At 48.6% G+C, this 16,532-nt stretch overlaps 1 protein-coding gene across 3 annotated transcripts in view; it reads right to left on the bottom strand.

Moving 5' to 3' along the window:
- Positions 1-16,532, bottom strand: part of PHLDB2 (pleckstrin homology like domain family B member 2) — a 484,972-nt gene that overhangs the window by 298,748 nt on the left and 169,692 nt on the right. For all 3 annotated transcript variants that reach the window (XM_085622330.1, XM_085622331.1, XM_085622332.1), the window contains exon 4: positions 925-1,089. In XM_085622330.1, the coding sequence (XP_085478456.1) occupies positions 925-1,089 (165 nt within the window). The remainder of the gene's footprint in view (positions 1-924; positions 1,090-16,532) is intronic.

Below are 16,532 nucleotides of genomic sequence, written 5' to 3'. Positions count from 1 at the left end.
GCCAAGAGATAATAATCAATGAGTTAGAAACGTTACATCCCGCATCCAGTGGCCTAGGAAGGTTCCCATTGACTTTAAAGCACACAAAGGAAAATGGGTTCCCAAGTTTCGAATCCCTTGACCGATTCTACATACACATGAAGGCTCTTAGGATATCAAACCACTGCAAATAATTCATAAGGCGAAGAAACAATATGCAACCCAGAAGACATTGCAATGTGAGCAGGATGTCTTTTGTTGTGCAGACCTTGTGATTTTCTCTAATTGGTATACCATGGTGCAGGTAGCTCAGGCATGTTCCATTGACTACAAAGCTGACTAGCATTTGACTTACTGTGATTTGCAAAGCCACACAACAAAGAAGACGGAACCCCTTATTTCCCAATGCGATAGACTGTCCCAGTACATTTATTGAAGATATTTATTGACCTATCATTTTTTCACTCTCAGCACTGCTTTGGATCAGATGCATAATCCAACAAAAAGGGTTCTCTCATTGGCCTTTCACTTGACCAATCAGAGTAGCTCTGACAATTAGCTTACCTCATTGACAATCATTCAACATGCAAGGCTGTGGGTGAAGAAACTTGAACACTGCACCAATATAACAGACAGTGTCAATATCCATAGTGGCTTGAAGCACGTTTAGAGTTTGACAGATGGGTACTCCTCCACAGACATGACGGCTATTCCTCCCACCCAATTCCAAGTCCATTAGGATGCAATGTATTGTTGTTTGTCTCCAATGGAAAAGCTTTGCAGCTCCAAATCAAAATGTACTTGAGTTCCTGCTCAATGAACAAATTAGATTTTTAAATGATTACCCCATGTATTAGTACACAATCTTGATCTTTATTTCTTGGGAAAACTAAGTTTTTGTATAGAAATCTAAATGAATGCACGTTTATTTTTAGAGTACTGTACCTCTCTTGAAGATTCTTCCATCTGGTTGTTTAAATCTTTTATCTTTTGTTCCAGTTCTTCAAGGTTATTTATTCTCAATATGCGCTCTTCTTCTAGATGCGTCAATTCTTCTTCCACACAAGCGAGTTCTTCTTCACTTTGATCATCAGTTGTGCCTTCTATGGCCTGAAAATGGCAGTAATTGCACACAGTTATTTTGTCATATTATTCTATTATTGTTCTTATTTCTGGCACATTGGTGAAATGGACAAGAGCTGAACAGGAAGACAAATGTGAGAATTAATTTGAAAAGTATTTTGAATAGGGGGAGAAGTCACTCAAATGTGTTGGCCATAGCCAACTCTCATACAAGCACAGATGGGTTAAGTATTTCTATGTAGGAGGACAAAATAGGTTGTGAGTTAACAAGGGTGTATAGAAATTACTTCTTTGTGGTTCCATTGGTGAGATGTATGCTGTTCGGAGGTCAAAAGTAAGTGTTAAGATACCACATTTTATCAAAAAAGCATTGGCAATACCAATCAGTCTTCCTTACCTTTACTTACAAGCAAGACCGGTTGGCATTGCCCTTGCCTGAATATAGTAGTCTTCAATGTCTTTAATGTCTGTCAAGACTGATGTAGCTTACACATTTCTGCTGCAGTTCTTCTAGTGACTACTGAGTGACACTGAAATGGAGCAAACTGGTGTTGTGTAAACGTGGGCCTGTTTTCTTGGATGCAATGCTGCGCTTGTAACAGGATGAAATGACAAATCTACCAGCAGCCAAACCAAAAAGGCCCTGTGGGCGGGTCAAATGCAGAAAGGGAAAAAAGCCACAAACAAGAGTAAGGCAACTGAGAATGACACCAAAGCCATCCAATCGTAAGCAATGATTGGCTCTCTTGAGTATTATATACAAAGCTGTCGCTGGTAGACAGCTGGGCTCTCTGTACCGGCACTGCAAAAACATCTTCATTTTGAGAAGACCAGGCTGGATAGTGAACGTTTTACAGTATTTTTGCTGTAGTTGTGATGACTGAAACGACAACAGAGACCACACAGATATGGCTTCAACCATGTGGGGGAAAAAGGCTCCTGTTCCTTCTAAAATTAGAAACGATATTAAAAAAGTGTAGGCTAGAGGTCAACAGACTTCATTTGTGCTACTTTGTTTTCATATTTTTTACTTCATTTCTATTTTAAATGTTTTCAAAACAGACACAGTAATAAAGCATGTGTCTAAATATACTATGAAAATGGCAATAACTGCACCACAAGATATCCAACCCAAGCCTTGAATTTTCACTCTATGAATTACAAAATTACCTCTCTAGTTGATGTTTCGACAACTATTATGTAGGTAGGTCAATGATGCTCCTGACTACATGGCTTACGTAGATCAACTATAGAGATAGGATTTCATTCAAAATAATGCCTAGGTAGATCGAAGGCGCTGGACCAAAAACATTTGTGCCCTGCAGGAGCAATGCCAGGGAAATACTAAGATTTTTCAATACAAAAGTAAAAGCATAGAGCTATCAGTGAGGGTAAAGAGAACTACAACACACATGACATTCTGGGGGTTACTTAGAGTATGGCAGGCAGTCAGCTAAGTGGAACAGGGCATGTAGAAGGGGTTCAGGTGGTAAATCTGGGTTGCAAGATAGGCAACACAAAGGGGATGTGATGGTGTCCAAGGGCAGAGAGGAAGTAGAGTTATGAGGGAAGCAGAGAGAGAAGAGGGCAGAATAAGGTAGACAAAGGGGATAAGGGGCGAGGAAAAGGAAGGAAGATTGAATCATAGGATTTGAGACAGTCCTTTGAGACCCCAAGAGCCTCTATGATTTGATTGGCCTAGCAGGGACAAGTATATAGGCAAAGGAGGTTATTACAGCGATGTGGATGCCGGAAGAGGCGAAGCGGTTCCGGGGTACCAAAATAAAAGAAGATTGCTACAATGTGTTTTATCTAACAATGGCAATGAAGCTAAGCCGGCTTGTTTTACAAGGATGCTGGTGACAGAGCAATACAGTTTATGAGCGAAGCAGTAGCGATAGACACAAAGGCAACATATGCTTAGAAAATCAGGAAAAAATGTAAAAAAAACTGGGAAAGAGTAGAAGAGGACAATATGAAGGGAAGAGGTCAGGGCAGAGGCAGTAGTAGTGGGCCAAAGGAGAGCAAAAATAAGTGGGCAACTGACGTCTCTGGTGGAGAGGAATTTCTCAATGATAGATTGCTTAAAGCTTTGATGGGTTACCAGAAGGTTGGCTTGGACCCTGAGTGGCAGAGCCAGCACAGGTGGGGGGAAGTTTGGTACATAGCATCGAGATGTGAAGGTCTCTTGTGAAGTAACTTGACAAAATGGGAAGGTTAAGAAGAGAAAGAAGTATCCTACTGGGGAGAAATATAGTAGGACAATACGCCGGAGAGCAGTTTGTGAAGGGGCTTGGTAGCAATTTAAAGGAACACTGAGCCTAATGGGGGGTTTCTGTGCTGATTTTTGAAAGGAGGGCGAGTTAGGGGTTTCAGTTCTATTAGTGAGACCTTCGAATTAAGTCAGAAATGCTTTGCCTGTGTATAATTACTCTTAGCACAGATCTGTCTCATTAAATAGGCCTTATCTACACTTAAAATAGAATCTGTCATGATGGTACCGCCTCACCGGATGTACGCACAAAGGCACACTATTTTAAAAGCAACATTTAAAAGTAGAGCAGAAACTGAACTCCAGCGTTGTTGTTCTGTGAGGTCTATGTTTAGGAAAGTGGGTCTGGGATAACATCCCAGAATGTGTCAGGGAAGGAAAGCACATGCATGAGCGCTTACGGTGTCTTTTCTGCCTTTGCATCGATAACAATTGTGATGACAGCTGTTTTCAATCTCAAAGAGAACTTGGGTAATTTTATCGATTTCAGGGTGGTGTGGCAGCCCTTTAAGGACAGCGTATATATCTGCGACAACATTATACCGATTTGGGGAAGGTTTATGATTCTTAGACAGAAATAGGCAACACATTTACACATTTCAGTGTGATAAACTAACAGCATCACAGTGCTGGCCTCCCTAAAATTCAGAAAGACTCAGACAGGGCCAGATTTAAAGGACTGTACACCCAATGCAGACGGATCCTTGTATGGCAAGGGAAGGCTGGACTCGGAATCACAATGGATAGGGATGTCAGGTAATTTGCTGGATACGCACATGCTTCTTTGCATTACTTGCGGCCTCTTTATTTTTTTTCGTCGGTCTTATAAAGAAAGTTTGATCCCTTCAAGTTCAAAGATTTCATGATAAGCAAATGTTTTTAAATTCTGAACTTTGGTGAATAGAGATCCTAACCCCGATAGCATAAAATATCGTGAGGCTCAATAAAAAATATATTTGTTGTCGCAGAGATGTACAAGCGCCTAATCCAGAGGGGCTGGACTGGCAGCGTTAATTCCATGAAAGACCTCCAGGAAAAGTATGCATCCTGCGTGTAACATGCTGCAATGTATCCCCATGCAAGGTATGGAGAAACCCATGTGGATGAGCACTGTACTGAGTGTCCAAAGCTTTGGGGGACACTGGCATTGGCCACAATTCGTGGTGGAATTTAAGCAATCATTAACCAACATTGGGGAATAACCGACATTGAGGAATAACCAACAATGGTGAATTTTTTGGCAAACAATACTCCATCATATGGGGTAGAACACTGTAGGTAAATAACATCTGGTGCGCTGACAGATAGCCCTATACATTGAGGATTTTCAACTGCCTTCCAGGTGGCGTTTTTAAATTCGCCAAGGTGGTAAATGGAAAATCTGCTGTCCAAACTTATAATCAGGCTACCCTTTTTTTCTTAGTTTTTATAGAAAGATAACAAATCTTTTTTTAATACAACTCCCTCATGTTGAATCTTTTTATTTCCTGAACTGCTCTTACACTGCTGGCCAGTGGATTGTCCGTGCCTAGTCTCATGACCTATGATACTGGTTTCCTGTGTGTCCTTTGAATATCATGCTGACCATGTATTTACACAATGCAGTCAATTCAATTCAATTCGTTTATTTCGGGTTTCAATGAACCCATAAAACACGCATAGCCATAAACAACAACATACTTAACACATTATGAGCATACAAGTTAGAACAATAACAAAAAGTACGATCATATAAAACAAAGCTGCCAAAGTATATTGATCTGATTACATAAAGTGCAAGTGCAAAGGCAGTATCACCAATGCATTGATCAGAAGCTGTTCATGGCAGTCGCGATTTTCTAAAACTCCAAATGCATAAAACAGAGAAGATCAATAGCTGGGATGTGATAGCTGCTAAAATCAAGTGCCAATCATAAATGTCCCTCCCCTTGCTGTCATAATTCCTTACAATAGACCGATTACCAAGGCATCACCTAGTAGTAAGTGGTTGTAATGGGTTTGCCAGATCATTTTCTTATTAACCAGATTGCATTGTGATACCTATTCAAGGCAAATACAATAAGCCAGTCTGTATTTATTCTTAATATCCTCGGCTGTTAGATAGCTTGTGAGCCCTAGGATGTTACAAAGGGGCCTAAGCCATTTCCTAGGTGGGTGTTTGTGCTGGGGGCAGAAAAACAATAGATGTTCAGCATCTTCATGGGGTGCTCCGCTCCTGCCGCAAGAGGAGAGATCTGCCAGATGGTTGTTCCAGCTTTTGGTATAACACCCAATATGGAGGATACCCAACCTAAATGTAATAAATAAGGTCATAGCAGGACATGGTCTTATGTCATCAAAGAAAGGTTCAAATGCTGGGTTAGGTTTGAGCTGGAGAAAAGCTGATGTCAGCGATTCCAATCCGCCATCACAATGGTACTGTTCAGTTACATATGACCAATATGCTGCTTTAACAGCTGATTTCACATTGGTGGTAATGACAGACGGAGCAGTCCAAAGTAGGCTCATGTCTGTCACTAGAAAGGTCTTCTATAAATGAGAAAGCCATTTGATAGATTGGGAATTAGGAATGCTCATGACCTCAGTTATTTAATTACTGTATGGTTACAACCCAAAAAAGAAAGGGTTGTTGGTCTACTATATGACTAATCTGCTTGGGACCAGTTTCAAGACCTAGGGGAATAATAGTTAGATACTCTACGGTAAGTTGAAAAGAGATCTGAGAAACAGGTTTTCTTCACTTTTTTCCCCACAAATCCCATATCTCTGCCCCATACAGAGCTGCACTCTGGATCTTTACACGAAATGTTTCAATGGCTGGTGAACCAAATCTTGGTGTTGTGCTTTTATATCTTTTCAACACAGCATGTGCTCTGTGCAAAAGAGAAGCACTTGCTTTGCCCATATGAGATGCCCAGGTACTGGATTTGTCTATTGAAATACCCAGATAGCCAAATGTATCCTTGCTCTGCAGGGGGATCCCTTCCATGTTGAAACCACCTCAATGGGATCTGTGGGGGTGGAAGCGCACATTGGATTGGAAAATAATTTATAATGCGCTACTTTGTCCGAGGGCGTCAAGGCGCAACTGATGGAAAAACAGTCAGCCGGATCAAAGATTCGGAGAGAAAGACGCATTAGGGGTAAGCTTCAGAGAAGAGCAACGTTTTAAGGCCTCTACGGAATAGGGTAAGAGATTCCTGATTCCTGAGGACAAGGGGAAGCTCATTCCAGAGTTTGGGGGCAAGAGCGAAGAAGGCCCTGCCTCCCCACCTTGCTTTCACAACGCGTGGGACGGTTAGCAACTTCAGACTAGCAGATCGCAGGGCTCTACCTGGGGTGTCGTACGACACTAGGGACCTAATGCCCTCGGCCCCTGCGTCATGAAGAGCCCCGTGAATGATGGTCAGGGTTTTGAATTTCATCCTGGCATGCACCGGGAGCCAATGAAGATGTTTCCGAATCGCAGTTCCTGAGGAGCGTCTAGGGGCATTAACGACAAACCTTGCTTCCGCGTTCTGGACCACTTGCAGCCGATGAACCAGTTTGTTGCTCATCCCAAGATATAGGGTGTTACAGTAGTCCAGGCGCGAAGATAAGAGGGCAACCGAGACTTGTTTCCGGGCGTCAGGGGTGAGGTAATGGGTGAGCTTTCTCAGCACCCTTAGGACCCCACAGCAGGTGGAAACGGTCCTATTCACTTGCTTGTCAAAAGCAAGTGAGGTGTCAAATAGGACTCCCAAATTTCGAGCAACGGGGGATGGCTGGGGCATAATCCCAGAGACAATGGCCACCAATCGGCTGACCAGACCTCCTTGTTTCCCCCGAACACAAGGATCTCAGTCTTCTCCCCGTTCAACTTTAGAAAGTTTGACGTCATCCAACCTGCCACGGCCCCCATACAATTCCTGAAGTTTAGGGCCGTGGACCCAACGGATTGTGACAGGGAGACCATGATTTGGGTGTCGTCGACGTACGAGAGAACTTCCAGTCCAAAGGACCTGACAAGCCTAGCAAGTGGGGCCAGATAAACGTTGAAAAGTGTAGGGCTCAAAGAAGAGCCCTGAGGGACCCCGCACTGCAAAGGCTTGGCGGTGGAGAGGAAGTCACCCAATTTAACCCTTTGCTCCCTGTTGTTAAGGAAGGAGGAAAGGAGACTAAGAGCCGGACCCTCCACCCCCATCTCACTGAGACGGGAGGCCAAGATGGTAGGGGACAGGGTGTCAAACGCAGCTGTAAGGTCGAGCAGGATCAGAAGCGTAGGCTGACCCCTGTCGACCTTAGCGCGGATATTATTGACCACCACTGTAAGGGCTGACTCAGTACTATGCGCCTTTCTGAAACCATGCTGAGAGGGATCCAGCAGGCAGGTTTTATCGAGAAAGGCGCTAAGATGGAAATTCAAATGAGCCTCCAACATCTTGGCCGGGGCAGGAAGAAGGGAGATGGAACGAAAGTTCTTTAAAATCCTAGGGTCCAAGGTGGCCTTTTTTAAGAGGGGCTTTACAATAGCTGTTTTCCAGGAGGCTGGAAAAATGCCACTGGTAATAGCCCTGTTCATAACTGCCAACAGGGGGGGGGATTAGAGTTGCTCTACAGTTTTTTAAAACTTTGAGCGGACAGGGATCAAGAGGAGAGCCTGACCTAAGAGAATCCAAAAGTTTATTGAGGTCCTTGGCCGTGAGAAGGGGGAAACTGGGGTAGGTTTCAGTGGGGAGAGTAGTATTCCCCAAATCAGGAGAGAGAGCCCGAGTAAGATTATCAGTCTGGAGGGCTGTGTAGATGTCTAAAATTTTAGAATGAAAAAAGGAAGAGATTTGATCAGAGAGTTCTTGTGAAGGAACTATGGGGTCTGGGTGGTGGACAAGGGATAGAGAGTCTACAATTTTGAACAGGTCTCCAGGGGAAGTAAGAGAGGAAGTAAGGTTAGAGAAATAAGATTGCTTTTCAGCCAGCACCGCCGCTTTATAACTCTTGAGGAGAATTCTGTGCTTAGTCCGACCTTCCGTATTGGGCTGGGCTCTCCAGAGCCTTTCTTGCCTCCTACATGCCTGCCTCTGAACTCTGAGAGAGTCGGAGTACCAGGGCGCTGAAGGGCGTTTCCTGGCGCTGTATAGAGATTTGAGGGGGGCAAGGGTGTCCAGTGCCTTTGTGATAGTACACGCAAGCTCTCGTGCCGAGGAGTCAATATCCTGAGAGGGAAGAAGCTTGAAATTCGCAATGAGGGGACCCAGGGAATGAGTTTATATCTTTTCTAGAGGCGAGAGAGGCAAAAGGAGTAAATTCCATGGAGACTGCATTATGATTGGACCAGGAAAGGGAATAGAAAGACCTAACTCCAACCTGGGGTCGTTCGTGAAGACTCCATCTAGCGTATGGCCGGCTGTATGGGTGGAAGATAGCACCTTTTGAAGAAGATTGAGGGAGGCCAGCAGATCCACGAGGGATAGCGTATCACTAGAATTACTGTTTTCCAAATGGAAATTAAAATCCCCAAGAATAGTAAGAGAGGGCCTATTTAAAAAAGGCTCTATAATTTCCAGAAGGTCGGAGCCAAACGAGGATCTGGGACCTGGGGGTCTGTAAATAAGAATACCAGAAAAGGTTTCTATAGGAGAGGAGCTAAGGGATAAGAACATGGCCTGAAAAGAATTATGGGGAGAAGGAAGAGACTCCATGCGACAGGTAAAGGTGTTCTTATAGACTATACCTATTCCCCCCCCTTTACGGCCCTCTCTATCCTGTCTTACCATGGCATAGCCGTCAGGGAGAGCATTAACCAAATCAGGGCCTTCTGAGTCCGAACCCCACGTTTCAGTGACAAAAACCCAAGAGGGTTTCCTTTGAGATACAAAGTCTCTGAAGGCTAAATTATTTTTGACCAGAGAACGGGCATTGATGAGAAAGCCTAATTCTTTCAAGGGGGGTGGGGGCTCCTGTGTCCCAATTTTCCTGAAGGAGTTAGTAACAGATGCTGGAAGTTCTGTCCCAGACTCCTTCAGACATCTACAGGTCCGACTACGGCGCAATTGCCCAGGTGAAAGTTTATAATGACATTTTAGCAAGGGCGGTCTGAGAGATTTAAGGGTGCTGAGTGAGTACGGCCGGTTAATAGGAGAAGAGCTGAGACACCGGGCAGCATCCCTGGCCCCTTGCGCCTCCGTTGCGCTGACGGGCGCAGACGGGCAGGACTCTGGCAGGACTCTGGCAGGACTCTGGCAGGACTCTGGCAGGACTCTGGCATGACTCCGGCCCATCCGCAATGCGCGTCCGCTGCGCGGAGAAGACGTCATCCCCTTTTATAGATGCCTAGAGTGCGTCCGCGCACTGGAATACCCCCAATATGGCCACCAAAACCAGGTTCGCCTCCCCGGGACCGAACTCTCAACGTCGATGCTCAGCTGAGAGCGGCCCGGGCATACTTTATTTTAGATGTATTAACTTCAAGACCCCTCTCATCAGAGTGTAAATTGATTCAAAAGATTTTGTAGATCCATAGGGGTGCGCAAAATCAATAAAGTATCATCAGCGAATATAAGCGCTGGTATAGACTTGCCAAATCTAGGGGAGTCACGAATGCAATCAAGTACTTGAGCACAGGGGCGTAACACAGGCCCCCGCATCCCCCGCAGTACGGGAGGGCCCCCAAGCTCCAGGGGGCCCCCTCAGCACTGCACTTCGGCCGGGGAGCTCCTGACAGAGTCCGGAGGGGGCCCCTCCACGTACCTTGCAGGGGGGCCCCCTCAATTATCGTTACGCTACTGCTTGAGCACATCGTTAATATGTAATAAAACCAGAGTTGGGGAATTCACGCAACCCTGGTGCACAATCGCAATGCATTTGGTTAATTCCCCTTTGGGGCCCCATCTCACCTGTGCATAGTTTGATTCATGCAGCCTAGTTATTATGTGTAATAAAGATGGGTCCATCCACATCTGCTCCAGCATTTGCCATAACTTGGTTCTAGGTACCAAATCAAAAGCTGTTGTGAGGTCCACGAATGCCACATAAAGATGGTCCCTAGATAGCTGGAGATATTTCCATTGCAATAAAGTGAACCAGAAGGTTTGGTCTATGGTAGTGGTCTTCTGTCTGAAACCAGCTTGCATGGGGGACAGTATACTAGCATCAATTATTCAACCCTTGACCTTTCCCAAAACCTTATGGCAAAATATATTTTGTAAATTGTCAATAAGACGTATGGGACAATAGCTCCCAGGATTATTCTTGTCACCGTTCTTATATATTGGGATAAGTTCCGCATCTCTCCATGTTTCAGAGATGCTTGTCCTTCTGGAATAACATTAGAAATCTTATTAATACAGGGGGCGTGGCCTGGCTGCGAAGCGGAATGGCTGCCTGAAACCGCAGCTCCGCTGATCGGGCGAATTAATCCGGCGTTTATCCTCTAAATCTGGTGCCTGGACTCGGACCTCTTGTCCCCCCTGAGACACACTGTGTGGGGGCTCTGCCTGGAGGAATTCCCGCTCCGGTGGTTGATGTGGCGGCTGTGAACGGCTTGGCGAGAAGCGGGCGGCTGGACGGCCTGGTGCGATCCCTGAAGCCGGGGACTGGCGTGAGGCTGTGCCCGAGGGTGTCCTGTGCTGCGTGGCGGCGAGCGGCTGGTCGGCCCGGACCTGAGATCCTGAACTGCCCCAGGCGCTACCCCCGTGGGCGAGGCCGTATTCCGGAGGCGGAGGGCCCTGCGCCGAGGTTCGTTGCTGGCCGGAGGAGCTGAGGAGCGGAGGGAGACTTTTCTGCGCCCCCGCGATCCGAGGGCCCAGTGATTATCCGGACACCCGGGAGAGCGTGGCTGCGCCAGCGCCTGGAGAACATTGCAGGGCCGAGTGGGCTGAGGCTGCTGTGCCGGACATTCAGGTAGGAGGGGGCACCCGCGGTCCCCTTTGAACATCGGACCCCAACCCGGGTCTCGTGGCACGGAACGGAGGGCGGCCATTATCGTCGGATCCGAGGCGCTGAGGCTGACTGCGCGAAGGAGCCCCACTTAGGCGAGCGGTGTATCTGGGCTGGCTGGGGCGGCTGTCGCTGCGTTGTGCCGGGGTCGTTGGGCTGCAGAGATCCGGCCCCTTGATGACCAGTGGGTCCGCCCGGTGAGGAGAGAGACACTAGGTGCTGGCGCTTAGGAGGTGCGGCGTGCGCCACCGGACCTGGCGGAGAAACGGACTGGGGCCTGAAGCATTGCTGTGACCGTACTGAGATACCACGTAGCCCCGTGCTGCGAGATTCCAGCGTGGCGGGTGCGTAGGCGGTGGCTGGAGGTTGGGGTATTGCGCTGCAGTTGTCCCGTGTGGGCAGATTGCTAAACGGCGTTCGCACCCCCGCGCAGAAGAAGGTGCCCCACTGGGCTGCTGGCAGTGGCTGCTCACTTGACTAACTACCGCGCGGGCCCGGTAAAGAGTGGCTGGGGACGAGAGAGGTGTCTGTGACGTGGCGGCTCCGATCGACCGATTGCGCTGGTCGGCGGCCATGGGCAAGCCGGACACCCGACAGCCGAAGATCACGTTCGACAAATCCAAACAGAAAGCGCCGGACCACGAACCTCGAGACGCCGAAGCTGAAAAGGTCGACCGCAGTGGCTCTCAAGATCCGGACATTAAATCAATGTTCCAGGAGTTAAAAGCGAGTCTGCAGGGCATTGACACTAAAATGGACGCGCTGGCGGAACGTATGGATGGCATCACAACGCGAATGGACAAGCAAGAAGGCAGGGTAGAAGTGTTAGAAGCACGCGTTGCCGACACGGAAGAGAGTCAGACTGACCTCGTTAACAAACTGAGGGGCATGGATAGAATATTGGCGCTCATACAGCAAAAGAACGAGGATTTGGAGGCGCGCTCGAGGCGCAACAACATCCGCATCACGGGGGTGGCGGAAACAACGGATATTGCCAACATGGAACAATATGTCGAGCAGATGATGAAAGACTTGTTTGGATCTGGCCTCTCGTCGATGTTCCTTGTTGAACGGGCACACAGAACACTGGGACTGAAGCCTAAACCGGGAGCCCCATCTCGACCCATTATTGCACGCGTTTTGAACTACAGGGACCGAGACACAATACTGCGTATGGCAAGAGACCTGAAAGTCGTGCAATATAAAGGCAACACCATCGCCATTTACCCGGACTATACTATGCAAGTACAGGCCGCTCGCAGGGAATTCATGCCGGCGAAAAAAATCTTCCAGCAAACGGGCACGAAATATTCGCTCATTTACCCTGCGAAGCTCAGGGTACAGGGCCCAGGGAAACCATCCTTTTTCGTGGATGCTAAAGCGGCCCTGCAGTATGCGAAGCAACTGGCCAGGGACCAAAAGAACCAAACACTTGCAGAGGGTCCGACTACGCAGGACAGGCTAAACGACGTGGAGTGAAGGACGTAATCAGGTCTCTGACATACTGTTGCGACCTTGCTGTCCTGGCTGGCTCGGTTCCTGTTGTCTGCTGGGTACATCGGAGGCCACCTTGCCATGTTGGTGGAGCTGTGTATTTGTTTGTGGACTTGGGGAAGGGGGTCCTCGAGCCGGCACGCTGGGCCAAAGCTCGATCGCCCTGTCACAAGTACAGGGTCAGTAGGTAGCCACCCTGCGCGCCTCAGGGGATGTTTCCCACTCACTGGTTGCTACCAATGACTTTAGTTATGGTTTCAAGGGTAGGGGGGGTGACCTGGGGGTATTTAGCACAACCTGATTGGGGAGTTGGAGCGGGTGGGGACGCTGTTATTGTGAGTTTGGGGGATGTTTTTGTTATTAGTTTGTTTTGTAGCGTAGGGTCTGAGGAAACGAACAGATGGGATGGACTCACTACTGTAATGTATTCACTGCCTTGTGATCCGCTGCCTTGCTCGCTGAGCTGTGTACACTCCTGTGTTGGGTGGCCGGGCGGGTTGATCGGTTCTGAAATGCACCTTGGTTGGGGGTGTGAGTGTGGAGCGCTGAATGGAAATGGTCTGCTGTTAGAACATTGTTTTTTTGCGCCTCCATGGCCGTGCAGAACATAAAGTGCCTTACTTGGAATGTGCGTGGCATGAATGACGGCCGTAAGGCCAGGTTGGTGCAAGCCTACTTATTACGGAAGGACATTGACATCTGCCTCCTGCAGGAGACCCACTTGACCTCCAATGCTGCGCAGCTGCTCAGGCGTAATAGATGGGGAGTGATAGCCCACGCTTCGTATTCGAAGTACTCCAGAGGTGTGGCCATACTTATTAGGAAAGGTCTTCATTGGACCACGCACGAGGAACTCAGGGACACTGAGGGCAGATACATACTACTGGTGGGGTCGCTGTGCGGCGTGCGAATGATTCTGGTGAATGTGTACGGGCCGAATGATGATAACCCAGACTTCTATTGGAATTTGTGGCATAAGGTGCAGACTTGTGGCCCGGCGACCTTACTGTGGGGGGGGGACTTCAATGTTGTCTTATCGGACACTTTGGATAGACAGGGCGTGGCCAGGGAGCATCATCCTAGAGCGTCGGAGGCGCTGGGTTGTATTGTACGAGATGAGGAGCTGGTGGACTCCTGGAGGCTACTGCACCCCGGGGAACGCGTGGGGACATGCATAACCATGCATAGAGCTGCCTTGTCCAGGCTGGACTTCTGGCTGCTATCTAGAGATTTACACACCTCAGTACTAGAGGTGGAGCACCTGCCACGGTCACTGTCCGACCATGCCCCGGTATACATGACCATGTCCACCCCCTTGCCCTATATTCAACCGTTTAGCTGGCGGTTCCCCTCCCGGGCGCTACGAGACCAGGTATTTCAACAGGAACTCCGCGAAAAGCTAGAGGAGTACTTCGAGATTAATGAGGGCACGGTAAAATCAGCAGGCACGCTGTGGGAGACATGTAAGGTAGTGACGATAGGGTACTGCATGTCGCTAAAAACGGGTGTCCTACGATCCATCAGAAACACATTGCGCACGTTAGAAACTGAGCTTGCGCAACTTGAGACTGCATTGCTTACTGCGCCGTCGGATAGTGCCCGTGCTGCGTTTCGTTCGAAGCTTACTAGGTATCAGGAGGAGGCGGACAGAGAAGTCGCTTTTTTGTCTAAGGACTGTCAGGCCAGACGGTATGGTGAAGGTGATCGTTCCGGCCGCACGCTAGCGAACTTGCTGCGAGCGCCGCGGGGATCGGACCATATCCTGGCACTGCAGAGCGCAGAGGGCAGAATTGGGAGGGAGCCGCCGGATATACTAGCCGCCATGACGGACTACTATAGGGATTTATACACCTCGAGGATATCGCCGGAAGATGAGGTGCTTTCCGACTACCTTGATACCATAGCTTTGGCATGGTTCAATGATAGTGCCAGACAATACATGGATTTACCGTTTGGGCCGGACGACATACGGGCAATTATAGCCAGTTTGCCGCCTTGCAAGGCACCGGGCCCTGGCGGGCTGACGGCGGCCTTCTATAAAGAATATGCAGACATCCTGGTTCCGAGACTACACAAGACCTATGAGGAGGCGATGGAAACAGGCATCTTCCCCCAGTCAATGCGTGAAGCGTTGATTATCACGCTACTCAAACCTGGAAAAGACCCTATAAGCCCGGACTCCTATCGTCCACTTTCCCTAATAAACCTTGATGCCAAAATTTACGCGAAATTGCTCTCAGATCGCTTAAAATTCATGATGCCGCAGATAGCGCTCACTGATCAGTCGGGTTTTGTAATGGGGAGGTCCACCTCACATAACCTACGGGTGTTGTTTGGGCTCCTGCACTATCTAGATCCCAAGGTGCAGGCCGCGGCGGCGTTACTGGATGCGACCAAGGCATTCGACTCTCTTGAGTGGAAGTTCTTGCGGACGCTGTTTACCCGAATGGGGTTCAGCCGGCCATTTGCCAGGCGCATTGGCATACTTTACAGTGACCCGACGGCCAGGGTGCGTGTGAATGGTCAGACGTCTGCACCTATCCCCATAACTAGAGGAACTCGGCAGGGATGCCCTCTCTCGCCGCTACTCTTCGCTATCGCTACGGAGCCACTGGCGGCTCGCATGAGACAACACCATACCCAGCGTAGCATCGGATTTACATTACACGGTCTACTTATATCGATGTATGCTGATGACATCACCATCTACATGACGAACCCGTCTGAGAACTTTGATCCGTTGATGAGAGAGATGATACGTTACAGTGGCCTAACCGGCATCGACATCAATTGGTCAAAGTCGGTGATGTTGCTATTGACGGATGGCACGGGCGAGTGTCACACTGAATATCCGATCACGTGGGTCGCGGACGAGGTTAAGTATCTGGGTATACAGATAAGCCGCTCAGTCCAGGACATATGGCTGTCAAATTACGGAGTAACCATGGAGTGGCTGGAGAGCAAAGTGAAGAGATGGAAAACACTGCCGCTCTCTTTGTTAGGCCGCATTGCTATCGCCAAAATGGTCGTAGTACCTAAATTCCTATACCTATTCGTCATTATCCCTTTGCCACTAACAAAGGCGTTCTTTCGCCGGCTCCGCTCGGCCATGATCAAACTAGTTTGGGCGGGCAAGCAACCTAGAGTCGCATGGAACCTCCTTACACTCCCCTTTCGGCAGGGGGGCCTAGCTGCCCCGGACTTTGAGCTGTATGCCTACAGCGCGCAGGCACAATACTTGCATTATTGGCATCACCCAATCCCTTACCAGCCACATGTGGCGATAGAAACGGACGTAGCGGCACCCTGCCCACTACGGACAGCGGTGTATCAGAGATATAAACGACCTCGGGAAGACATTGACACCGTGGAGATGGTGCGATGGGCTTGGTCGAGCATTGCGAGACATGCAGGAGTGTCAGTCTTATATGCCCCGAGCATGCCATTGGACGGCAACCCCCTGCTAAGCCCGCTGACGGACGCGGCGGTGGTGCGACGGGCCCATGCTTGCGGCCTGAAGATGGCGGGGGACTTGTATTCGGACGACACTTTCCTCGACGTGCAGAATTTGGCTGCAACGTCCGAACCGTCGTCATCGGAATTGCTACTGTACTATCAGTTGCGGTCGGCCTGCAAACATAGATACCCTATGTTCCCAGAGGCCCCGCCGACGCTGGCGGCCTTGGAAGCCATCCTATCGAACTCTTCCCCACGTAAACTAATTACACGTTAGGGTTACACAGACTACAACACCCGTCGCGCACGTAGACTCCAGAGCACTGTGGGAGGT

This window comes from Triturus cristatus, chromosome 8 (assembly GCF_964204655.1).
Source record: "Triturus cristatus chromosome 8, aTriCri1.1, whole genome shotgun sequence".
NCBI lineage: Eukaryota > Metazoa > Chordata > Amphibia > Caudata > Salamandridae > Triturus > Triturus cristatus.
This window is presented reverse-complemented; position numbering and strand designations above follow the sequence as displayed.